The 25768-nt window shown below is 28.1% G+C and overlaps 6 protein-coding genes across 10 annotated transcripts in view; 4 read left to right on the top strand and 2 right to left on the bottom strand.

Annotated features, from left to right (window-relative positions):
• Positions 1 to 861: 861 nt before the first annotated feature.
• Positions 862 to 8982, top strand: LOC112683899 (phospholipase A-2-activating protein). The gene is made up of 11 exons (XM_025555095.1): positions 862 to 1140; positions 1824 to 2017; positions 2391 to 2663; positions 2737 to 2881; positions 3074 to 3244; positions 4124 to 4258; positions 4333 to 4507; positions 4569 to 4953; positions 8097 to 8246; positions 8325 to 8596; positions 8670 to 8982. Exons 1-11 carry the CDS (start codon positions 1013 to 1015, stop codon positions 8955 to 8957), a joined length of 2316 nt encoding a protein of 771 aa, XP_025410880.1. The 5' UTR covers positions 862 to 1012; the 3' UTR covers positions 8958 to 8982.
• On the top strand, positions 5023 to 6017 carry LOC112683900. The gene is made up of 2 exons (XM_025555096.1): positions 5023 to 5321; positions 5393 to 6017. Exon 2 carries the CDS (start codon positions 5400 to 5402, stop codon positions 5709 to 5711), a length of 312 nt encoding a protein of 103 aa, XP_025410881.1. The 5' UTR covers positions 5023 to 5321; positions 5393 to 5399; the 3' UTR covers positions 5712 to 6017.
• A 213-nt stretch (positions 8983 to 9195) lies between the features above and the next one.
• The window catches only part of LOC112683897 (protein FAM183B-like), a 21935-nt gene continuing 5362 nt past the window's right edge, over positions 9196 to 25768 (bottom strand). The window contains exons 1-4 of one of the 2 annotated variants that reach the window (XM_025555092.1): positions 9867 to 9875; positions 9699 to 9798; positions 9495 to 9642; positions 9196 to 9375 (exon numbers count right to left, since the gene is read on the bottom strand). In XM_025555092.1, the coding sequence (XP_025410877.1) occupies positions 9213 to 9375; positions 9495 to 9642; positions 9699 to 9786 (399 nt within the window). In that variant the 5' untranslated portion in view covers positions 9787 to 9798; positions 9867 to 9875 and the 3' untranslated portion in view covers positions 9196 to 9212. Of the gene's footprint in view, positions 9376 to 9494; positions 9643 to 9698; positions 9799 to 9866; positions 9876 to 25768 lie in introns of those variants that run through there. The other variant, XM_025555093.1, reaches the window with a different exon arrangement.
• Positions 13284 to 17901, top strand: LOC112683896 (protein SCP160-like). 4 transcript variants are annotated; one of them, XM_025555088.1, is made up of 8 exons: positions 13284 to 13726; positions 16166 to 16260; positions 16753 to 16906; positions 16994 to 17171; positions 17244 to 17375; positions 17443 to 17590; positions 17662 to 17773; positions 17862 to 17901. In XM_025555088.1, exons 2-5 carry the CDS (start codon positions 16195 to 16197, stop codon positions 17335 to 17337), a joined length of 492 nt encoding a protein of 163 aa, XP_025410873.1. In that variant the 5' UTR covers positions 13284 to 13726; positions 16166 to 16194; the 3' UTR covers positions 17338 to 17375; positions 17443 to 17590; positions 17662 to 17773; positions 17862 to 17901. The 4 variants fall into 4 exon arrangements, with proteins under 4 accessions (XP_025410873.1, XP_025410874.1, XP_025410875.1 ...); XM_025555089.1 differs by having other exon boundaries at positions 17653 to 17773; XM_025555090.1 differs by lacking the exon at positions 17662 to 17773.
• Positions 17555 to 19031, top strand: LOC112683880 (vigilin-like). The gene is made up of 3 exons (XM_025555068.1): positions 17555 to 17590; positions 18092 to 18904; positions 18992 to 19031. The coding sequence occupies exons 1-2, from the start codon at positions 17555 to 17557 to the stop codon at positions 18458 to 18460; spliced, it is 405 nt and encodes a 134-aa protein (XP_025410853.1). The 3' UTR covers positions 18461 to 18904; positions 18992 to 19031.
• LOC112683898 lies at positions 22940 to 24671 on the bottom strand. Its single transcript, XM_025555094.1, has 3 exons — positions 23966 to 24671; positions 23612 to 23878; positions 22940 to 23534 (listed from the first exon to the last, which is right to left on the bottom strand). The coding sequence occupies exons 2-3, from the start codon at positions 23727 to 23729 to the stop codon at positions 23329 to 23331; spliced, it is 324 nt and encodes a 107-aa protein (XP_025410879.1). The 5' UTR covers positions 23730 to 23878; positions 23966 to 24671; the 3' UTR covers positions 22940 to 23328.

Here is a 25768-nt window from a genome sequence, read left to right as displayed (position 1 = left end):
CCCCCCCCCCCCCCCCCGTAAGAATATCCTAGGATAATCTTACCTCCCAGTAAGAATTTACTAGGAATATTGTATCTCGAGGGGGGTATTAACTCTCTAGGATATTTTTACACTCCCGGTACAATATTTTTAGGACTTAACTATGTTCTAAAAACACTGCACAAATAAAATTATTTTTTTAAGCGATCTGTTTTTTAATGTAAAAACAATGGTGTTGGTATAAACGTTATTTTATTAATAAAATTTGTTTTTTCTTGTTTCTGTTATTTACTTAGAATAATTTTATTAACAGATCATATGCAATTTTTGAATTCAGGACATCAATTTTACTATGATAATTTGATAAAATTGTTATTAATATTTTTTAATAATAAATTAATAATATTTCCTAAAAACTAGTATATACATACATTAGAAAATATTAAAACTTTTGTTTACGCCATCAAAAAATTGCCACCCCTAAAATTGTGCCACCCGGGACAGCTGCCCCTTTGCCCCTACCCCTTAACTCGGCACTGAATCTACAAATAACCGATCAACGATTAGAAATTAAAAATAATATAATTGATAACCACTAATGATGATTATAATAATCTAATATTTGGCACGACTTTTAAACGGGCCAATGAAAGCGGCGTTTAAAGAACAGGCTCTGTGGCTGTAGAGGGTTTGGTAATAAGCTCCTGGGTGAACTAAACGGAGAATGTTAGTTGTTCAACGATATACCGAAGACCTACACCATAATTCAAATGATTAAATGTAAATATAATGTTTATGCATTCTTTACTCTATGGTTTATGCCATTATTATTAACATACGGCGTTGTTGAGAACTCCTGATTCCGATTGATAACAAAACGTCATTAACTTCGTATCAGTACATGAATAAGCGGTTGTGCATGTTAGTTACAATTAATTCGGTTATTGCAATCGTGTTCGGTTGTGCGTCTGTTTCCCTGCGTCGGCTTCTCGTGTAATCATCCGTTGTCGCAGTGCCCGAGTTTGCTGGCACCATGGCTTACAAACTCAGCTCCGTTCTCTACGGACACGTATTGGACGTCCGCTCACTGGCCACCACCAGCGACGGTTATATCGTGTCCGCGTCAAGAGACAAGACCGCTAAACTCTGGAGACCCAACAGGTTAGATGAAACGCATCATAGTGATTACACCAGTATTATGCCCGCTAGCCAACGCTTCGAGCTTGGTATCTGTACACGTTCTTTGAAGACTTTGACAAACCTATGACCAGCTGTACCTCCTGCCAATCAACTTACTCCTCTTTCTTCCTCTGGGAGATACCGGCTTACCAGACTGATCATTCTATAAAGACTGTACTCTGTAGCGATTGACACTTTGAACTATGATAAATGCTCGTTGCACATTACCATTACTGCTATACTCTGAAATAACTTGTGAGATTTGTATTTAATGTTTTAAACCTTCTTACTTTAAGTTATTACATACATAGAACCTTCTTACTTTAAGTTATTATATACATAGATGTTTCAAACAGTTTTTTACCAATTGAAAACATTCGTTTTTCTAATACATTATCAAAATATATTGGGTAAATCCTTGGTAGGTTTTTTCATGTTTATATTCTTCTGACCAATAGTAATTATGTAATTCAATTATGTGCTTATGTATAGTCAAATATATATTATTTATTTAAACAAAACTATAATATCATAATTATTCTTACTTATTAAGTACGTACATCTTATCCGATTTAATATTACCACTATGTATTTACAAAATATTAATATAAATAAATAGATTATATTTTTCCATATATGTATATTTTTGTTTTTTTTAATTTCAGTGAAAACGCTGGATATACAGAAGCTCAAACCTTTAAAGGTCATACCAATTATGTAGTGTCCATCGGAGTACTACCAAAATCTAATGTCTTACCAAATGGTCTTATTGTTACTGGCGGTAATGATAAACTTATGTGTGGATATGTACCTGAATCACCAGAACCAGTTTTTGTTGAAACTCGACATACCAATACAGGTAAAAAATGTAACTTGTGTAATCAAAATAATTTGGTATTTTATTTAGTACATTAATTTATAAATTAAAAGTCTCATGGCTATTCAACTTTTGTCTTTAAACTTAGATTTTTTTTATCTCAATGATTTAAATGATCAAAGATCTTAACAAAGATTAGAAATAAGTATATTTTTTGTTAAAAATAAGAGATTTATTAGATTGAAAATTATCCAAACTAGTTATCACAAAAAAAGGTTTTAATTAGAAAATTAAATTTTATCTTTTAATTATTAAAATCTTTCAGACAGAAATAATTACTTATGATAAAGTAAATTTAATGTATTTAATATATAAATAAACAAATGTATTTACAATTTACTTTTTTTATTTTTAGTATGCAAGATCAGTCCTGGTATAATGGAAAATACCCTCTTATCTTCTTCATGGGATTCAACAGCTAAGTTGTGGAAAATAACAGTAGACCCAGATCGTACATATCAACCAGTATTATTAACAATTTTTAAAGGACATACAGCGGCAGTTTGGTCTGCTATTCAACTTGCTTCGAAACAAATTGTAACTGGTTCAGCAGACAAAACTATTCTTATACATGATATTTTACCGGGTAACCCTGAAAATTCTTCTGTTATTGTAAAAAAATTAACAGGTTTGTATTTAATTATTTTTCTGACTTATTTTCATGTTTGATTGTGTAATATAAATTTATAATATTGTATTAGGTCATACTGATTGTGTAAGAGATTTATCAGTGTTAATGTATAATGAATTTCTATCATGTTCAAATGATGCTACTGTTAAACGGTGGAATGCAGAAACTGGTGAATGCTTAGACACAATATATGGTCATCCTAGTTATATTTATAGGTAAATTGAAAATATATCAAAAAAATGTAACTTTATTTTGGTTAACAGAAATTTTAATTACTAGTTTATAACTTAATTATGTATTATTTATGTTATTATTTTAACTATAAAATGTATTTAATATTGATTACCTATAATTTATGTTTCATTGTGTCAAAATTACCTTTTATATGACTTTTATGTGTTGTGCAGTTTAAGTGTTTATTGTGGCTCTGATATATCAAATTCATTGGTGGTAACTGGTGGAGAAGATAGGTACCTACATATTTGGCAAAGTGTAGATCAACAAGTTATATTACAACCAGCGCAAAGTATATGGGCTGTTTCTATTCTTCCCAATAAAGATATTATTGTTGGCTCTAGGTATGTTTAAAAGTTGAATATTATTTTTTGTCATGTATGTTGATAATAGATTTAACTTCAAAGTCAAATTCATTGCCATTAAATAATTTATGGCATTTTATTGTAGTATTTTTTAGTACTATAATTTCATTTTCTTAATAGAACACCACATCCGTATATGTTGTCTCCGTCTTACAAGTATATAACATAGCAAATCTGAATTCAGTAGAACCAATTTTCTGTAGTTAACTTTAATATTAAAGTAAAATTATTTATTATCAAACTTAAGAAAAATATATTATCTGTATGATGGCACTAGTTTTTTATACTTAATTATTTATAAATTTTATGTTTAAAGATTGTACCTACATAATAATGGTGTGTCTAACACTGTATGACAAAAAAACATTATCTGTGAAATGTCATATGTTTTAACAATATTTTAATTTTTAAGTGAGTTATGATTTTTCAAATGTTACAATTCACATAAACATAACTCACTTAAAAATTAAAATATTGTTAAAACATATGACATTTCACTGATATTGTTTTTTTCTTTAAGTTTAATAATCCTAAAATATTCGCTCAATTTATTCTTTCCAAATCATCTTTTCATGACTAATTCATTACTAATACTAAATGCTCCAGGGTATATAAGAAATGTTATTATACACAAATAGTTAAAAATACCTACATTAAATGAATTTGCTAAAAACCACCATAAAAGAATTCATCCTAAATTAAATATCCACATAAATCCTCATATGAATAGTATGCATTGACTTACATTTCCTTAATACATCAATCAACAGCTCAATAGAAATGAGTCAAGAGACTTACTAAAAAAAAAAAAATTAAAAAACAATGCAATATTTTATTACATTCTATTTTGTTTGTTAGTGATGGTTTAATAAGAATATTCAGCGCTGACACTACTCGCCAAGCAACAACTGAAGCTCAGACAGCATTCCAAGAACAAGTTGACAATGTTAACCAGTTAGCAGAAAAAGAAGTTGGTGGTATTAAAATTGACAGGTATATATTGTGTATATGTTATAATTAATTCATTTAAAGTTTATCAAATTATTGCATTTATTTTTATTTTTAAGTTTGCCAGGACCAGAAATACTTTATACTCCTGGTAAAAGTGATGGCCAAATAATAATGGTTAATGAAAATGGCAAGCCTATTTGTTATAAATGGTTATCAAATGAATCTAAATGGGATAAAATTGGAGATGTCTTAAGTGCATCTAATCCAGATAAAAATATGCACGAGGGAAAGGTAGTATTATTAATTACATATTATATGACTAATTTTATTTTATTATTTAAATGTATTACAGGAGTATGATTATGTATGGACTGTTGACATAGAAGATGGGGCTCCTTTAAAATTACCTTTTAACAGAGATCAAGATCCTTGGGTAGTTGCCCAAGCGTTTATACATAAACATAATTTACCACAATCTTATTTGGAAACTGTTGCAAACTTTATAATTTCAAACTCTAAAATTACTACCCCATCCTTACCAACTAATCAAGGTTATATAGATCCATACACGGGATCTAATAGGTATGTACCACCAAGTAACAACACTTCATCGTCTGGAACAAATAGTCAAAATAATTTCACCGAACAGCAAATGCAATCATCCCAGGGATACAACACATTTTTCCCTCAAACTAATTATTTGAAATTTGATCAAGCCAATACTTCATCTATTTTAAGTGAGTACCAATTTATTAATAATTTATTTTTAGTTTATTTTAGTTAAAATATTTATTAATTAAAAAAAATTATACATGAACATGTTATATCTATAATATAATTGTCCTCTTATAATTTAATCATAATTTAATATATAAATGTCACTGCTAATCAGATAGCCTCAGAATTACTTTAAAATGGTAAACCCAGAAGGAAAATCAAGAGGGAAAAAAACATAAGAAACAAAAACAATAAATGCCATATATTCCACTATAACTTTCTAATAAATGAATTCATCACCAGCCCAAAAGAAATGAAGAATGGGAAAGTGGCTGGGTACAACAAAATTGCAATAGAACAAATTAACTGGGCCAGGAGTGAGACAATGGTTACTTCAACTATTAAATATATATCTCCATAGGAAATGTGTGTATCTATAGCTTTGAACGATACTTGCAGAATCATTATGGGATGTCATAGGCCAACGCCTACATATAAGTTACACCTTCTAGGAGGCGTAGCTCTACCTGAAATTAGAAGACAAGTGACCAACGATATAGAAAAAACCAAACAGATAAATGACGAAAGACATTCTATGTTCAAAAATAAAATCACGAGCATAAGACTTAAATCTCAAAAATGTTTCATACAAACAGCAAAAGAACTGCACGAACCCCCACAAAAAGCTAAACTGCAAAGGTGGCAAAATGGAATGCTACAACTGGAAGAACTGATTCAGACTTCACAACAACTTCCATTGGGTGGATATCTTCCATGATCACTATGGAAAACTCTCAACAGATTGAAAGCCGGAGTGGCGAGAACTAAAGCTAACATAGTAGAAAGAGGCTTTAATGGAGAAGATGACACATACAACTGTGGAGAATGATAGACTGATAAACACATTTTGTCATGCACAATGAGTCCAGCATAATGCACCAAAAATGATCTGATTTTGATAAACCCAAATTCACTAGAGGTGGCTGCTTACTGGTCACAACACAACATATAGAATGTTACCAAAAAAATGTTATTTTATTAGACGTACCAAATTTATTTATTTATTTTTTATTATCTAAGTATTTACCTGAATTTTATTTTACTTTAAATTATTAATATAATTGTTATTGGCATTTTTATAATCAGACATGACAAAAAAAACCATAATTTAATTTCAAAAGTTAACATTATCTGTATCATATTTTTAAACATACTTATTAGACTTAATTTTAATATACTGTAGAGAACATTAATATTTTACTTAAAAAAATTTGTTTTCCCACTTGATATCTTAGGAACCATCTAATGTAAAATTATCTTTCCACTCTTAATAAAGCTACCTTTGCTTACTTAAATTTGTAGGATATTTTATATTTTGATGATCTGAGTAATCTTTATTGATTACTGGAATTGTTATATCTGTAGTTAAAAAATTATTTAAGCTATACAGTGTGTAATCGCTAACTGAGAACACTCAATATCTTTGCGTAGAGACCTGAAATTTGAATTCTAATTTTTTGTTAGTTTTTATGACATAAAAATGGGTATTTTTACGAGTTTTTAGTATTTTTAAGTTAAATACTCGCGCATGCACTTTTTTTTCTTAAATCTTAACCACCTATTTTAACCAATAATTATTTTTTGCCTATTTTTTTTAAATAATTTTGGTACTTAAACCAACTTTCGAAGTCCAAAATCAACTAAGTTACAGCAATTTAACCAAAAAACTGTAAAATGCGTGCGATTTTAAATTTTTTTGATTGTAACTCTGAAAATAATTATTCTGGAATTGTTAAGGCTTGATATTTTCACTTTATTTGGGTATGTATTATAACTTATAGTAGAAAAAACGTAAATAAGCAGGCATGTTGTTTATTTCGTGACATTTAATGGATCTATTGGAATTTATCAATACCTAACAATAAGTTTAATTTTTATTCAAGTTACAAGTTTATTTATTGATTAATTTAACGTATAAATTGTTCAAATTGTTGTCCTCCATGAACAAAACATGATTCAGTGCGCTGCATAAATTCTTTATTTGTTGCAGTAGTAATTTCTTCATCAGTCAGTTGATTGCAATGATATTTATGATATTTTAAATTGGAATAGACACGTAATCTAATACTTATCGTATTTTATCAATCACTATAAAACTAAACATTAGGCACCTCTCTTAAATTAAACGTTAATCTTTATTACAATTTGATACAAAATTAAATACGATGAAATCGGTAGCGTAATTTTGGGGGGGCAAGTGCCCCCACTGACCATTTTTTGAGAGATAAAGGTATAATTTTGTCCCCCCCCCCAGATAATCCAACAGTACAAATAGCACCTTTTATTAATAAACTCTTATGGATATTATTTAACAATATTGGTAGCTAGTACATGCTACCTACAATTTATGTTTATCTAAACCATAAAATGAGTTAAAAGACTTATGTAAAATCAAACAATTAGATAAAGTATATAAAATACATACAATAAAAATATGTTTTAACTGGTGTGGGGGAGGTGTATCAGGGTTTTGATAATAATAAATATATTATATTGCCCCCCCCCTAAGTTTTTTCTCAGTTACGCCACTGGATGAAATTAATATGAAATGTTTATTTATACAAACTGATAATTTCGATATTTTTCATCGCCCAAACACATGAGTTACTCTGTGATTAAAATGAAACTTGTAAAAATACCCATTATTATGTCATAAAAACCTACAAAAAATCAAAATTCAAATTTCAGGTCTCTACGCATAGATATTGAGTGTTCTTAATTAGCATTTACACACTGTATATACAGTGAATATCTAAAATTTGTCGCCGTAGAAATTAGTATTAATATAAATTTAAATTATAAATAAGTTTCTTACCAATATATTATATTAATTTAATACTATGTTGAATGTTACAGGTAGCTTTAAAATGATTATATAGTAGTTATAAATTAGAAGATTTTTATATTTATAAAATTATTTCTTTTAAGTTTTTTTATCACAATATTTCCTCCTATCTGTTTATTTTTTTATATATTTATTAAATGCACAATGTATACAAAAATCGCATTTTAAAACCCAGTACATTAAAATATTGTTATTTGTGAACTGATTGTGCAAAATAAAATATCTATGTTTGTTTAAAATCTATTATTATGTTTTTAGGTAAAGTTCAAGAATTTAATAAAAAAATAGAATCTGTAAATCAACTAAACCAAAGTCAACTTGATTCTCTTCTAAAACTTTGTGATGAAAAAACTACTCCTGATGACCAATCGGTGAAAATTCTAATTACTTTACTTGATTGGCCCAAAGGTAAATAATTTTCCCAATGTAATTATTTTTTACTGAATTTATTTTATTTATTTTAAAATTTGTGATTTTTATTTAAAGATATTTTGTTTCCTATTCTGGATATCACAAGACTAGCAGTGCGCAATAAACACACAAATGAATTACTATGTACAAACAATTTAATTATGAATAAGTTATTACCTCATATTTATGATAATGGAAATCCTACCAATCAGATGTTAGCATTTAGGTGTCTATGTAACCTTATGCACCATGAGAAAGGAGAACTGATTGTAGTAAAAAACTACGAAGAATTGTTAAAGTTAATCCAAAACTTACCAAATGATTTACTTTCACACAAACATCTTCAAGTGAGTTAATGTTATATTTAGATTTTTAAACACTTTGGTTCCTAATTTATTCGTTTTATGATTTTTATAATAGATTGCTGTAACTACAATGATTTTAAATTTGAGTGTTATGATAAAACAATCAGAAGATGCCATGGCTATACAAAACGTAAATGATACTGCCAACATGTTATGTATAAGACTGACTGAACCAGAAGCAATGTTTCGCTGTTTTGTTGCAATAGGAACTTTATTAAGCTCAAAATATTCACCAACTTTGTCCAAACAAATAAAAGATTACATTGCGTTAATGGCATCAAATTCTGAACCATCTAAAATTTTATCATGCTGTAAACATCTAATGGCAATTATTGGAAAATAATTAAAAATTATATTTATTATTAATATATTTTATACTTTATTATGAAAATGAAACATTGGGAATCATTAGAACTACATTTTTATTTAAAAATAAATAAATAAGAATATTTCATCAATTATTATAAAATAGACTGGACCTATTTAATAATCAATGATTGCATTAATTTATTATTTATTATTAAAATTATTGATAAATTATTAATCAATATCCTTGAAAATAAAGAAAGAGTAAAAAAAAATTATTTTATGTTTTTAATTAGAATTTAAACGGTGTTCCACTAAATGGTACTTCATTTTTATAGTTCTGCTTTAGTATTAAGTCTAATTTAATTGCCGGTGCCTCTATGTGTGGAAAAAGCAAAATATCTTCATTTCGAGGAATAAATGATTTTTCGTGCCACCCGTACCTGAAAAGGAGACTGAGTTCTTTATAATTTATTAATTATTTATGAATCGATTTTTCAATAACATACTTTTGATAAGAATTCCAGAAGCTATAAAATACATTGCTATTATAAATAAATCAATATTTGTTTACCTTTGACTTTCAGTTTGTGGAGAAGAATATTTATTCTTTGGTCCTAAAGATTTAGCTTTTGCCAAGAGTTCAATGTACTCACTGTTTGGATCTCCCTGGTTAACGTATGCCTCGTGGCGCGCATAAAATTTATTTGTAACCGGTGATCCTGCAATATTTAAGCAATTTGTGCTACATTTCATCCAAAACACTAACGAAACTAACCTTTTAAATTTGGCCGGAACGTGGTGTAAACTTTTTGAAATTTTTTTTCTTTTCTGTATAACTCCACTAAAAGATTGTAGTTCTGCATGTTTGTTACATGCTGTAGAAAAAATTAGGAATTAATACTTCTCGTGTGCAAGTGGTAATGTTTTTGTATCTCGTACATACAATGTGATATGGGGCCTCGCTATAGCATTTATTTAAGGAACATTTAGGCAATTTCTAATTACATCGTCGCCACCCCAGATCTATGTGTTAGTTGTAAATGATTATTAGTGTGTGTGTGTGGCGTCAACGCGGGTATCACGTCTTTCCGCACCATCATCCTGGTAGTCGTTAATTGTAATCATTATCGCAGTCAAAGATGGAACTAGGAATTTTTACGCTCTGGTAAAATGTTAAAATTACGCCCTATCCATAGACTAATAAACAAATACTCAAATAAATTGTGTTCTTATAATCAATATACAATCGAACGTTATTGAGTTTTAACCTAATATTAGTATTTAACGAAGTTAAAAATATCAAATTAGTTGTTACGTAATAATTACGAAAATTACACCCTCTTAAATGTTACGCCCGGGGATGAATCCCCGTCTTCCACCTCGTAGTTCCGGCCCTGATCGCAGTATACCATATTTGTTGAATGTTTTGATGTAAAACAGTTATTAATAAAAAAAAAATAGCTGCAGTTTGCAGTGCAAAGTAATTTGCACTATTATTTCTATTATTTTGGTTCATGGTGGTCTCTTATTCCCTTCAGTGCTGATCCGACGGTTTTCGGGGCCCGGTGCAGAATTTTGCGAGGCCCCATACAAATATATTAATTTTTTAATTCATTATAGAAATCTATGTTTTTTCATATTATATAACTAAATATATACTAGAACTGTATTTCGAACTGTCGTCGACGATAAACAATTTTACAAGTGCATGCGCGTACAATACTTCAAAGCTATGCGTAATTGGTACCATCTTAATTTTCATCGATAACAATCCGTTAACTGAGAAGTTAACGCCGGTTGCGATTTGCGTACTGAAACTATATTATTTTTATTTACAGATAAAGTAGTAATCGTAATATATAATTTGTGGGGCCCCAGGGGCCGTATTTAGATATTATTTTTTTTTTTGGGGCCTGTGGTATTTTCTTCAACTAAAATTCCCCAATTCAGCCTATTATAAACAAAAGTTGGAAAATTAGTGTACAACATTCACCTATAATAGCGAAAACAAGTAACAACTATACGACGTAAACAGATCACCGTGATAGTGTTATCGGTCGTCGCTATCACTTTCAAAAATGTCTTAGCTCATACGGGCTCGTATAAATATTGTACGGTGATTGAGACGCGACAACGCGTGTATATCAGTAAATCAATTCTAGATAAAAGAAATCGAAATTACGATAAATGCAGCAGTACCGTACGTCAAAATTAAGCACAATGTACCGAACTCAATGGTATAATCGTTACGATCAAAATCGTCAGACACTTAACACGAATAACTTGTATTATTATTGTATTATAATTCTGATAGAACATAATAAGCAGACTTAATAAACAATTCCTGGATTTCGTGGGGGGAGGCTGAAGCCTTCTCAGGCTCCCCATAAATATGCCTCTGTGAGGCTTTATACAATCGCGGGGCCCGGTGCGATGGCACTACTTGCCCCCCCCCCCCCTAGCCCCAGCAATGATTCCCTTTATGAAACCTTTGTGTTTTTTTCTTTTCGATAAAGGAATTTTAGTTTTAATTTTATATTTGGAATTCATTTTTCTAATTAAAATAACAAAATAATCCTTACTAAAACAAACAGGGCCCAAAATAGACCGGAACGCACCGGAATGCAGTTCCGGTTCACGAACATTTTTTTTTAATATTCCGATTCGTAAAAAGAATACGTTTATCGTTCCGGTTCAAACAAATTTTTAGTGTACCAATCATATTTTGGTAAAATTTAAACATTTTGCAGAATTGTTTATTGTAAAATATTTAATAAACGTCAAACGACCGCGATGCATAAGTACATTTATTGCTTATCTATACGATAATCGCCGTCCGCCGATAGTGTATTTTAGCTTTATTTACACAATTACGTATGTGAATTTTAAAAGTTAAAAATAAAGCCTTATTCGGGTTCACACTATTGAAATTTCTTGTATGCTTTTTTCCGCATGCTTATTTTTACTCGTGCAAGAACAAAATTGAACAAATGTGAACGCAGATAATACGCATGCAAGTCCTTGCATACTTAAACTTGCATGCAGTCCAACATGTCGGATAGAATTTTATGCAATTATGTAATTGTATGCCAGTTTATTCTCGAACACAAATAGTTAAATGCGTAATCAATGAGTTTGTGTTTTATGAACTTTTAACATTTTTTTAATAATAATAATAATATTAATAAAATTATTAATATAAATTATTTTATTATATTTTATAAGCTTCTTGCTTCTTTTATAAGATTTTTTTACGAAGCATATCGCAAACAATAATTACACCTTTTTTTGTTGGATCCATTTAATATTCTCATTAAAAATTTAAAAAAAAAAACAGTAATTCTACTCGCGATCAGATCACTTTTGAACAGTGGTGCACGCAGGGGGGAGGGTTAAGGGGTTGTACTCCCCCCTCGAAATTTTCTCCAATGTCTAGGTTAAAATTTACAAATTTTACAAGTTTGAAATATGAAGAGCTAGTATTGAATACCTAGTATCATTGATTATAGAATAGTCTATTCTATCATCAATGCTATTATTTAAGTCAAAATATATTAAGGATTTACATAATTTTGTTAATTGTAAAATGTGTTATATTTTTACCTTGACCCTCCCCGAAAAAAAATCTTGCGTGCGCCACTGCTTTTGAAACTAAATTATATTTAAATACATACAAGACTAAAAATATAAACAAATTTGTGGACATACACTTGCGTATTACTATGCGTATTCTTGCATGATATATATTGCAAGCAAGTCTACAGTGCAAGAAATTGCAACAAGACATTGTGGCATACGAAATTTTAACATATAAATTTCATTGTTATATATTTTCTTTATTGAATAAAGTGTATTAAATTACATTGTATTGTATTATATGTATATAAATACAACTTAAACGTTATAAGTTAAAAGTTATTAGTTAAAAGTTAAGTTAGTTAGTTTTATAAGTTATAGTTAGTTAAATGTTATAAGTTAGCACAAAATTATGTAATATTTAATATTTTCGTTCGTATATATATTATAGTTGTGTCGTAACACGCTGCTCACGTTGGCAAATACGTTAGCAAAAGATGACAAGTTCATGCTGTAATGATATTCATAATATAACGAATATCATCATTTCAATTATGTTAATCATAACATACCTATTATTAATATCTAAACACTGTATTTAATACAATATCCAAAATATTCATAATATCAAAATATATAACTAACCACAACACATCTTTGTACCCCATTATAATAATCAAAATTATACTTATTAATAGTAGTAATATTTATACTTACTTTTAATCAAATGTCATTACTATATCTAATACACTAATATTACGACTTTCATAACAACATATCTGTACCCATGAACTTCAAAATTATATAAAATTACTATTAAATCTATTTATTCCTATACATATATATACCATAAGCCATATAAAAAAATATGCGTTAATAAAAACACGCACCTTTTACCTATGTACCTTGATAATAAACAACAATAACATAACAAATCTGTCAACAAGTACCAAGGGTCAATACTATAAGTAGAGCCCTCTTTACATGATACAGCCAGTCTGCTAACATCATTCTAGCCTGTCATGTACCTTTTACACCGACTTATTGAGTTGATCGCTATATCCTCCATTCACGGGTCATTGCTGCTTGGTTGACGGAAATTGTTACTGTTATAATTTCTTACAAATTAAAAACATTAAGTGTTATAAATTAATTTTATTCAACACCTTTTGATTTCAAAAGATCTTTGTAATCTACCATCAATCAACCAACTTCGACACAGTTAAGGTAAGAAATTATATTAATACATCTGATAAATAATAAAATATCAGGTTGTTATAAATAAATATATTCACGACATGCAGATTCAGGCATCCTAGTTGATTTAGATAATCTTAATAAACCTATACACTCACGACCTCTATTAATCGTAATAATACATGGGATTTAATAAAAAAATAAGATATAAAATTGAGAACGTCGATACTCTTGATTTTATCACTTATAGTTCATTAAAAAATACTTAACTATTAATATCCCAGCTAACATATTATTATAAGGTAAAGTTTCATCAATAGGAACGCGCAAGCTTATTTTTGATTCATTACAATGCATTAGCTGGAAAATTCTTTTGGAAAGAACTTGTTTAGCATGTGGTCGCCAAACCAGGTGACTGCCAAAGATGCGATTTGTATCTGGTACAAAGAGGGGAAAAATTACGATTACTCGAAAGAACCTAGAATTCTCAAATCATGTAATGATCGCAACTCACGATAAAGCATAAATTCATTAAACGTTTCTGAAGTATCGCAATATGTGTGTAGTACCTATTATTTCATTATACATGAAAATGATTAGAAAGTCGCCGTGTAGATCGTTTTTAATATTATTGTTCTATGGAAAGTACATATAATATATTGTAGCAGTGTTCGTGTTGCACTGGAGTAAATTGTTATTGTTAAATACACATTTTACTTTTGCTTCAGAACGCCAGTACAATTGTTTGACGTAGTTAATCCGAAAGTATTTTATAAACATGAAAATATATAAAACTATTTCACTCAACATGTTATAAGTGACATACTAGTATACAATAATAATAATAATAATACAATAGAATAACTTTATATTTTCCAGTTAATTTGAAAAATTATATGTTAAATTATAATTATATTTGCACTTATACGTACATATCTACAATTAGGAACCTATTTAAAATCAAATAATTAAATAACTATCAGTTGTGTGTACAAAGAGAGAATATGATGCATGTTCTACAAAATATTTTATGAGTATTATAAAAATTGAAAGTTGTACAATTCGTGCATTATATGTACATATTATGTGACACACCCTAGTAGCAATTCAAAAAATATATTTTTAATGGAATTATGTACATTTGTTTTCCATATTAATTTCTAACTTATAAAGTGAAATATATTGTTGTTTAATTATTGATGTACATCTCAAAGTTCTTTATGTTGACTTAACCAAATAAAGTTAATTGTTTTCATTAACTTGTCCATCTATTGGGCAATACTATTGGTCTTCTAATTTATCATTAGAATTAATTGATTAAATGGTTATGTGTAGATAGTACCATTTATTATAGATAGTAATATTCCAAAATCCATAATCAATGATAGTACTATGAGGCGAATACTGCGAATCATAATGCAATCTATAATAATAATATATTTCCGGTTTTATCCAATTTTATAATCGAAGCATTTAAATGATACGTATAATTCGTTTTAATTGTAGGACCTTTCACCCAACTTTATATTCAAAAAAAAGGACAAATCAACCCTATTTTGCAATTATTCAACCCCCTCGGGGCACGTAAAGAGTACTAGTAATCACAACCAAATTTAACTCAAATTGCTTTCTTATAATAATGAACAAAATGGGGGTGCGAAATCAAAAATATTTTTCCTTTTTTTCACCTATAACTAAGGACCACCTAGGGTACAATATACATAAGTAATTATATTTCAAATGGAAAAAAGAACCGTTAGTGGTTTTTAAAGATTTATTCGCTTTTAAAAATATATTTTATTAATTTAAACAGTACTACGACTTCTAAAATGGTTTATTTTTTTTATAAATAGTATGACTTTTAAGTAAATCAATACAATGTATGTATTGTGCTCTGGTTATACTTTTATTTTTGCCTCTAGGTCGTTTGAAAGTTATTGATTACGTGATAAATTTGAACTTACCAATAAATAATAATGCGATGTATATACATGATCATTAAAAACTATTTGTTTACGAATATATATAAATGCGCATTAAAAACTACTTGTGATAATTACTAATTGGGTATTGAAACTTTTTGATTTAGTGATATATCGATACTTCTAGGTAGACTGCATTAAAACTAAGTGGGTGCTTTAATAAGAAATGTAAAATCTCCGCTATTCTGTTTCATTCAAGTTTTTCTGATTTCTAACTTGTCAAATGCCTTACGTTTTTAACTATAACTAAAAATTTTAATTGATTCAATTATATAAGAACTTATACTATATATATTATATTTATATTAAAATTATATGATTGTATTAAAAAATCATCACATCGGTTCTGGCAGAAGTAATAATGAAGACCGATTTCAACTAACAAATTTAAAAATGTATTTTTTTTCAACACATCTAATTTCAATTCAAATAAAATACTAGGTTAGAAATTAACAGAAATTTTGTTTATTTATTTTATCTTTTTTAGGTACAGGAGCACGTGTTCAAATACCGTGTATGAAAAATTCGTCTGACATAATTTATATAACTGGAACAAAGGATTCCACGAAAAAAGTAGTTCAAGTATGTATCAAAAATATGTTTTAATGAATCAGAATTTAAGTTTAACACATTTAAGTAAAATAATTTTCGAAAAGAATGGCTGGAATGAATAGGTTACAGAAAAATTAACGAAATAGATAATGTCTATTTTTAAAGTGGTTAATTGTGACCGTACTAATTTATTTATTTTATTAATTAAATTAAAATAAATCTTTTAATAAATATTTGAAAATTTCATGATTTCTAAATTAAAATGTCGATAATTTTTATTATACTTCTATAGTAAAAAATAAATTAATGAGGATTTTAATATTGAATTTGGATATAACTCTATACAAATTCAATGAACTTTTAATTTTAATATTATAGGTTTAAAAGTATTTAAAAAATTTCTGATATGTTTTTTTTTTTAGAAAAAAATTTACAAGTATTTTGTTTAAACGAAATCGAGTATTTTAACAAATTTCCATTAAATATCTTTCGTAATTTTGTAATAATTAAAATTTTTGTTAGGAATTGGAGGAAATTATATTTAAGTTGAAAAGTAAAATTGAAAAAGAAATAACAATTGATCAACGTCACCACGGAGCGATAATTGGAGTTAAGGGTGAAAAAGTTCGAGAACTTCAGAAAATATTTAATGTTCAAATTATATTCCCCAGTCCAAGTAATTTATAGTATTAATAGTATTAATATATTTGTTTTTTTTTTGTATTTTGACCGTTAATAAATAATATTTGGTTCGATATTTTAGTCGAGGCTAGAAATAATTCAGTTAAAATACGAGGTTTGAACGATGATGTAAGTAAAGCATTTAAATCATTAGCTGAATTAGCCGAAGTATTGGATGAAACCAACTATGTGTTGGAAATTCCTATTTTTAAACATTTCACAAACTTAGTGCTGGAAAAAGAGCAGTATTTATTAAAAAGGTAATTATTATTTATTAACTTTTGTGATTCAACCTTTAGAAATATTGTTATTTATATAATTTAATATTCTAGATTAGAGAAGAGACCGATACCAGTATTTTTTTACCACTTGAAGGAAACAATAGTGATGTTATTAAAGTCATGGGAAATAAAAGAAAAGTTTTAATCGCTTATGATATGATTAAAGAAATACAAAATGAAATAGTTTGTTTTTTATAAAGATTATTTATTTTTCAATTTTATTATTAATTTATCAATCATATATTCTTAGGGAGACGTAATAACAAAGGAAATGGTGTTGGGAAATGATAAAGTTAGAAATGTCATTGTAAATCTTAGGAATAAATTCATTCAATCTATAAAAGAAGATTGTGGGGAGTAATATGACATTGAATTTACCAACTTTTAAAGGAGATAATGTAAGAATATACTTATTTATTAAACTTATAAAATAAAATGACAATTTAACCAATTGTATAAGTTATTATAGCGTGATATATGCTCAGGCATCGATTTGAACCTGGCCTCTGACAGTTTCTCTCTTTGAGTAGGAGACGATTGTCTCAAGAGAAGAAACTGCTTCCTCTCTCGTAATATAATAAGTAAATTTTCAAAAAAATTTTCTAAATGCTAAAAATCTATAAAAAAAAATAGTAAACAGTTATTTTAAAGCTAAAATTTAATTTATAGACTATAGTTATCAAAGGACCTGAAGATGATGTTAAAAATGTTATTTTACAAATTCAGATAATGGTTGATGAATTTCATAAATATGATTTATATATGATTTAAAAGTAAATCCGAAGTTTCACAAATATTTAATTGGAACAAATGGAGTCAATGTTAAAAAGATATGTTGTTAAAATAATTTAGTAAAAGGGTACAATGTGTTCATTTATGATTTTATATTTGGTTTCCAGATCAGATTTTTAACAAATACAAGAATAATTTTCCCGCCTGAAACTGATTCCACTAATGAAAATATAACTATTGTTGGTAAAAAAGAGAATGTTAATAAAGCAAAAGCAAAGTTTGAAGTAATGATAACCGATATTGGTAATGTCATCGAAGAACAGGTAGAAATCAATGAAAAATATCATGGCACTTTAGTGGTCAATCAAAAAAAAGGTTTACACAAATTGGAAAAAGAATGTGATGATGTTAAAATTGAATTTCCTAATCTTGGTGCTGGAGATAGAGTTGTGATCAGCGATAGCAAAGCAGATGTTACTTTTTCTAAACCAGCGGTCTTCACTAGAATTTTAGAAAGGGCCAAATGTAATTTTTGAAAATTACTTGCGGGCCGCATACATTTATAATAATATTAACAACCGTAACATTGATTTTTTTTCAGAAAAAAATCCATTTTTTAATTCAACTAGTTTGTCTTCCCTTATTTTAGATGGGTGGAGATAATTTTTAGAAAATTCAATTTACTGAGTTATGTAATGACGATTAATATTATTAAGTTTTGGAATATTTATGGTTTTACGACAAATTAAATATAAAGCATCATGTTTCTTACCAGAAATATAGAAAAATTCAATCTCCCAACTGTCTTGAAATATTCTGTGTTCATCTTTGATTTTACGTTTCGCCATGATAAATAATTAAAATGTACGTGATAAAATACAAACGGACAATAAGCGATAATAGATAAACTTATCATACAAGACTACGCGGTGGAAATGAATAAACCCATAATCGTTGGTACCTGCTTATCTGACCAACTGGTAATTCAATATAAGTTTTAAATAAAAAGATAAAATAAATAAAAACAATAAGATAAAAAGCAACGTTCATTTTATTCCCTGTTATAGAATTTTGGATTTTCGATTACAATTTAATTTTAGTGAGGGCCACATTAAATTTGTTAAAGGGCCGCTTGCGGCCCGCGGGCCGTGTAGTGGGGACCGCTGTTCTAAACAAAGACTTTTAGACCATGCTAAAGTTTTAGTATGTATAATTCAATACAAATGCATGTGTATTAAACTAACTTGTCTATTTTTTATTGAAATTGTATTGAGGTTATATTTACATAATTGTTAATAGTTTTTTTTACAATAATAAACTATTGATATATGAGTCATATAAAATTAAATAACTTAAGAAAAACAATTAAAATAATCATTGATGTACCTGAATACAACTAAATAAGTTAACCATATAATCATTAACAGTTTTGATTTAGGAAAATACTATTCGTACTGTAGTAAATGTTGATCTAAAGTATCATAATTACTTTGTTGCAAGACGTGGTGAAATTATCAAACGAATTATTAATGATTGCAATGAAGTGTTTATAACATTTCCGAAAATAGCTTCTAGTAATAGTGCTGTCATCATAAAAGGTGACAAAATAAATGTTGAAGAGGCGAAACGTAAGATTGAAGAAATTGTTAAAGACTTGGTTAGTATTTACTATATAAAAGTATTTATTTATAGTTATTGGAATTATTGAAGTCATAAAAATAACCTATGACTAACAGTTATTATATAAAAAATAATTGAACATTTATTACTTTTTAATTTATTTAAATAATAGATAAGAGAATCATAATGCAATAATAATAATAATTATAATCTCGTAATACATTAAATTGTTATAGAAAAACATAATTGAAGTCACTATGAACGTTCTTCCAAAATATCATCATTATTTTGTTGCCCTTCACGCTGAAGTAATAAACCAGATATGTGGGAAACATAATGGAGTTACTGTTAAATTTCCACAAGTCAATTCCAATTTTAGTAAAGTTTTGATTAAAGGCCACAAGGATTATGTTGAAAAAGTCAAAAATGAAATCGGTAATATTATTATTGAAGTGGTAAGTTGTATACTAAGTTAGTATTGCTAACGCTTATTGTTTTATCCTTAAATTATTAATCAATAATTGTGTTACACAGCGGCGTAGCAATGGTGCAGTAGGTGCGACGCACTGAGGCCTTCGTGATTTGGGGCACTCAATTCAAAAGAAAACTGATATGAACAAAAAAAGAAGTTTGCGTTAACTACAACCAATTTTTTGTTTTGATTTTTGGTAGAAATAAATAATGAAAACATTTTTTTTTTCAAAATCTCATCAATGTCTTTTATTGTTAGATTAGTTAAAATAATTAAACTAATAAATTGAAATGTAATTATAATGAAATAAAATATATTAAATACGATAAACTTAGTATAAAAATTATTATATTAACAAGCTTATTGTTAATTGTTGATTATGTTTTTTTAGTATTTTGGGTTTGGACTCCTCCATTTTAAAATCCTGACTACGCTACTGAAAGATAATATTCTTTATTACATAAAGTGAACTAAACTATAGTCATAAATATTTTTATTCCATATAAATTGATGTAAAAAAATATAGGAGTATTATTAAAGAGTTCTAATAGTGTTTTTAAAGTAAGTGTTTCCACAGATTTTTTTTCTATGATATTTGATTATTATTTATTAATATTTACATATTATAGTAAAATATTTTAATTTTACTGTGATTAGGTATATATTAAAAATTAAGTAACAAAATAATTTTCATTAAATACGGGACATAATAATAAAACCATTTTAAATGTAACATTATTACATATGACCTCGTTTTAAGATATACTAAGAACACTTCAAAACTTACTCTTAAACACTCCCCTCCCAGAAAAAAATTGTATCTACGCCACTGATGATACATATAAAAATATAACAAATTTTGAATTATCTGTTGTTGACATAACTCTTCGATTTTCTAAAACTTGTTATAGTTTTTAGAATTATTTATAAAATTGTAAAAACTCTAACCTTTTGTTGATTTACCGAATCAAATAGATAATAGATTAATAAGTTTTAAATGGTATGAATATGGGAAACATTTTACACTCTGATAAAAGGTCTGTGGATTTAGCACTCTTTTTAGCACTTTACATAGATCAACTTAGATTTTACTTTACATAGACATCAGAGATGAAAAAAAATGATTTGCCAAAATATAATTTTAACTAAAACAGTATAAAATAGAAGGTACAACTTATGTAATAAAAAAGGCTTAGTATTTCAGGAAGGGGGAAATATAATTTTGATGGGTTAAAGCTCCTAATTCTATAGTATGTACTAAAAGAAAAGAGTTCCGGTTCGGAAAATTTTCCATTTCGAGCACTAGAAACAAAGCTGAATAGCGACTGAATAATAAATTCAAATTTAAAATACAGAATGATAATAAAATATAATAACGTCCAATGTAGGTAATAGGCAAGGTTTATCGATTATAATCTATAAATCTTGGTTAATAGGTATATAATATTGAGCGCATGTAAACTCCACCTCATATTACAAAAATTAAAAATGTGGCTCGATCGTTTCCTTGTTCAATACTATGGAGAATCCGTATATTTTTTCAGAGTGAAAATCGTGATAATTGTCAACACGCAGCGTTGGAATTAGAAACAGTAGTTTTTGTTAAAAAAAGACATGGTGGTGAGGCCCCTTAACAACAGACATTTTGTTTATGAGTATATAAAACAACCGTGCAGTTCATTACCGCGCATTCAGTCTTGCATATTCGTCATAATAAAACATTAATATTAATCACGTACGTATATTCATTATTTTCTTCCCCCCTTAAAATGTAGCAATCAATAATGCGGTGATTTTTCTTTCACTATTTTATAAGTTGACAACCGGTTGCGCTGCGTATTATTAAAGCTACCACATATGCTACCCCTCTCTTAAAACAGGTCAAGTCGTATAACATTATGAAATTCTGCAGGACCACGGTTTTACATATGTGACATTCGATTTCGTATACTTTACACTTTTGACTGAGTTCCGTGAGTGATATCTAATGTCATTGATACGAATGTGAGGCAGATTATGGGTGGTTATATTGTGCGAGTGGGTAATTATAGTGGATTAGATTTTGTGGTTTATTTGGGTGGCCGCAAAGTGTTCTGTGTTCTAGATGGTGTCGGGTTATGTGTTCGAAAATGATATGTTCGAATAAAATGTGTTCGAATGAAAAGTGTTCGAAAAAGCATATGTTCGGATGAATTTTTGTTCGAATGAATTTTTGTTCGAAAACTTTGTAATTATTATTTTGATATAGATATTAAGATATATATTATCTATAGTATATAAAAATTAATAATCGTATATTCCGACTATTATACCGTTAACCAAGGAAAGACAGACGTGTATTTACATTAATATAGTATCTGATATAGAGCAATATATTTTATCTACTCGTTATGTTATCGTAAGCGTAATCACTAATCATAATATGGGTTTCTGTAACACAGGCACCGACTGTAATTTACCGACTGCTGCAGTATATTTTTTATAATAATTATTGACAAATATATATATATTTGTATGTCAAAATATAATATATATTCATAACACTTCTTCAAAAAATTCAGAACGAGAACGAAAACTTAATTGAACAATTTATTCAAGGCAGAATTGCAAAAAAAATTAAGGTATCCCGACAACAACATGAAGATAGAATTAAAAATTTAGTTTTAAGATTTAAAAATAGTAATCAACATAATATAGAGTTTTTAAGAGGCATTGCGTACAATTTAAACATTTAATAATTTTTTACTATATAAATAATAAAGAAATAAATAATTTAATAAATGTTTTTTTTAACAATGAGTTTAATTATTCGAACTAAAACCTATTCGAACAAAAATTCATTCGAACATATTTTTTATCGAACACTTTTCATTCGAACAAATTTTATTCGAACACGTAATTTTCGAACACATAACCCCTCGTCGTTCTAGATTAGCTTGCATTAATTAAAACCATCTAAATATGAGTTTGTGAAATATATCAATTCTATTAGTTTTGGACATGCTAAATCCAAATTTGTTATCAGTTTTGAAATTAACCCCTAATAAGGGGTAAAAAAAATCTTTATTTCTAAATTTTCATAAAACTTGCATATTGTACATCAACTAATTTACATGTTTTAGGTTGCTGAATCCAAATACTATTTCCATTTTGTTATCTACCCCTTATTGTTTATTATTTTCCATAGGGGATGTTTTTAGTTTTTAAATTTTATATATATATTTAACATTATAATATAATTATTAAAACTACGTTAACAATTACTGGCACTATCACAATCACTGTTCAAATTTATTTCATCTAACGTTATATTCAATAGCGATTTAGCTTCATTTGATAAGTCTTTTTTTTTTTTTTTGGAAGTAGTTTTATGGTCGATATTAACGGGTCAGATAATATTAATAACACATGTAAGAGATCTTCGTTGGTGTTTATTCTTGAGTTTTTTCTTGTGTGGTGTTGTCTGTAAATTTTATAATCTTTATTTCGAGATTCTTGGGCCTTCTCTGATAATTGTCCTAAAAAATAAACGTTAAATATGCTTAATTATTCTGAAAAAAAATTTAAATTTAATAGAACGGAAATACATACATACCTATCGGTAAAATTGCATAGCGAATAACATCAGCATCATAAATTTGATGGCATATAAAACTAGGGGTATAAGGAAACAAAAAGTTTAGCTGTTTGTTCACCATACTCATCAAATGCATCTATATTAATATCCTGGCCACTTGCCATAACCATTAGAATATTTTTAAATCGTTCAATCAGTTTTACATCAACTCCTGTGATCTCTGCCGATTTCTCTAAATTTCTAAAAAATGTCCTAGCAGTATTTCCATCATTTGTGGTCCCGTGTCTTATAAAAATAATAATTAAAACAAATGAAGTTTTTAGGAATAAGAAAAAAATTAAGTTATAAAACTGTATTATTACTCTGCTATACCATATAAATTAATAATCCCATCTTTGAACGAAATTTGTTCTGAATCGTAATTTTCCGTGTTTTAAATAATTCTTTATTTTTTTCTGTTCTTACCTAGATATTCAAATAATGAAATTATATATCTCAATTAAAGTACTTATTTCGAAATCTTTATAAGTTATATAACTAAACTACGGTTATATTACCTGCCAACATTTAAATGGTAAATGATACGATATGTGTATAAAGGTGCTCACACACTGCTGCGGTACGCGATACGGTACACTACTATTTTTTTTGTACGATATTTATACCGTCGTAGCTTGCACACTTATCCGGTACTCAATATGGACGGACAATATGACTAACAATATGTACCGGACGGGAAAATATTGTACCAGAACGTTTCTCAGCACAATAAGCACACACTGCTGCGGTACAATACGTATACGATACTAACATTTATTATTTTAAAATTATTGTATTATGATTCTACAATAATTATTAAAACTGTTATTATTTTCAGGAACGACCTTATGTATTTATAGACTTATAAACAATTTTATGTGAAGTTGTACTGTGTCTGTGTATATTACCTAACATCATAAATGTTGTACTTCGAGGTTCAAATTATTTACAGACTATATAGACACACTACATAGACATTCTATAAAATCCAAAAAATAAATATAATAAAAATACACAACTACCAAAAAAATGAAAACAGACAAATTATTTCAATAACAATTTATTACTGAACAAAAAAAAGTTTTTGAATAGTTTTCTACAAATTTTGTAGGTACTTAAGTATTACGTACCTGATAAAGGTAGCTGGCAAATTATAGAAATAAGTTTTTAGAAATTGTGCCCAGAATTATAGATTTTTTGAAATTAACTGATAAAAATATGATAGCATTTAATAATCTTAAAAGTGTGAATATTATCTATACGGGTAGGTAATGAATAGTTACCATTAACGGATAGGCAATGAGATCACAAATTCCGCATGCGTTGTCTACGTCTTATAAACATACAACATGACAAATCTGTATTCAGCAGAACTAATTTTGTGTTATTACATATTAGCTTTAATACAAGATTAATCTGACCTATTATCGATTTTAATATGAATTATCTCTATCTTCTCATAAGTTATTTACAAAATCTCAATTTTTAAGTGAGTTTAGAAATTTATGACTAGGTATGTAAAATATTACAATTCAAAAAAGCTCAAAAATAACTGTCGTTTTAAAAATTAAGATATTGTAAAAGAACTTAAGATAAAACACAGATAATGTACTTTCCCGGATATGGCATTATTTTAATTAGAATTAATTTATCCAACTACACAATGATGAAGACATGAAGTAGATATAAAATCTACTATACAGCAAAGTAAATTCCCTGATTTTTTAAGTACTTATGATTTTTAAAACTAATTTCATAATTAATTTTACCGTTCCGGTACACAATAAAAATCGTGCATGCAACATTCTAAAAATACCGGTGCAGAAACCGTCCTCCGGTACGATATTTGAGACCGTACCGGCAATATATCGCACAAGTGTGCAAGCCCCCATTTAAATCTATGGGCATGGTTATTAATTGTACCGCACAAATAATAACGGAGATGCGCACCGGACCGGTCTAGTTAGGTGTGTGCGATGCCTATAAAAACCATTTGAACGATTTTACTGGCAACTTTACCGTACTGATACCGTTTCGCGTACCGCAGCAGTGCAGTGGCGTATTTGAGGGGGGGGGCGATTGGGGCAATCCCCCCCCAAGAATTTTTAGACCAAGACAATTTTTATAAAAGTAATG

This window comes from Sipha flava, unplaced genomic scaffold (genome assembly GCF_003268045.1).
Source record: "Sipha flava isolate LNK unplaced genomic scaffold, YSA_version1 237_pilon_pilon, whole genome shotgun sequence".
In the NCBI taxonomy this organism is placed as follows: Eukaryota; Metazoa; Arthropoda; class Insecta; order Hemiptera; family Aphididae; genus Sipha; species Sipha flava.
This window is presented reverse-complemented; position numbering and strand designations above follow the sequence as displayed.